This window comes from Dipodomys ordii, unplaced genomic scaffold (genome assembly GCF_000151885.1).
Source record: "Dipodomys ordii isolate 6190 unplaced genomic scaffold, Dord_2.0 Scaffold14, whole genome shotgun sequence".
Classification (NCBI taxonomy): domain Eukaryota; kingdom Metazoa; phylum Chordata; class Mammalia; order Rodentia; family Heteromyidae; genus Dipodomys; species Dipodomys ordii.
The window spans coordinates 15,822,314-15,823,143 of NW_012267230.1; the positions used below are offsets into that span (position 1 = coordinate 15,822,314).

The 830-nt window shown below is 68.3% G+C and overlaps 1 protein-coding gene across 1 annotated transcript in view; it reads right to left on the minus strand.

Moving 5' to 3' along the window:
• Cacna1h (calcium channel, voltage-dependent, T type, alpha 1H subunit) overlaps positions 1–830 on the minus strand; it is a 27,316-nt gene that overhangs the window by 20,083 nt on the left and 6,403 nt on the right. Inside the window, exon 9 of the mRNA XM_013011276.1 lies at positions 547–828. Coding sequence (XP_012866730.1) covers positions 547–828 — 282 coding nt within the window. The remainder of the gene's footprint in view (positions 1–546; positions 829–830) is intronic.

Here is an 830-nt window from a genome sequence, read left to right on the forward strand (position 1 = left end):
CACACACACCCAGCACACACACACACAGCACACACACACACATACACACACACACACAGCACACACACACCTGGTGCGCGCACACATGCACACACACACACCTGGCACACACATACCTGGCGTGCGCACACATGCACACACATACACCTGGCACGCACACACACCTGGCGCACACACACACACACCTGGCACACACACACACACACCCTTTCCCCACGCAGGGACTCCTGTCACCCTGGGCGTGGATCACGGACAGGGACACAGCTCCTGCACCCAGGAGAACGGAGGAGGCCGGGCACCGGCAGCCGAGGTGTGCAGACGTCGGCTCGCTATGCCGCTGGGCGTCCCCACCCCAAACCGAGTGGACCCACGGTTCCTAACAACCACCCCGAGTCCCCATTCCGACGGGACCCCCGTGCACCTCATCCCTGTGCACCTCACAGCCGGAGCTGGGTGCCCAGGCGCCTGGGGCCGGCCCGCAGGCCCCGCCCCTGCGCAGGGCCCCTCCCCACTGAACACCCTCCAGGGGCGTGGCCCGGGCCTCACCGTGTTCCCCAACCACGTGCTGGATCTTCTCGTAGGGGCTCAGGGGGCTGCGTCCCGCAGCCTGCTTCCCCCTGGGGCCGGCGCCCATGCTGTCTTTGCCGCCACCGCCGATGGTCCCTGACGGCAGGATGGTGGGGTAGTTCATGGCGCCCAGGCCCGAGGCCAGCCTGAGGCTGGCGGCCGCCGTGGCTGCGGCTTGCGCCGCCCGTGCCCTCTCCTGGGGCCCCTCCACGTGGCAGTCGGCGTGGTAGATGCTGTGCACGGACTCAGAGTCGGGCGGCCCG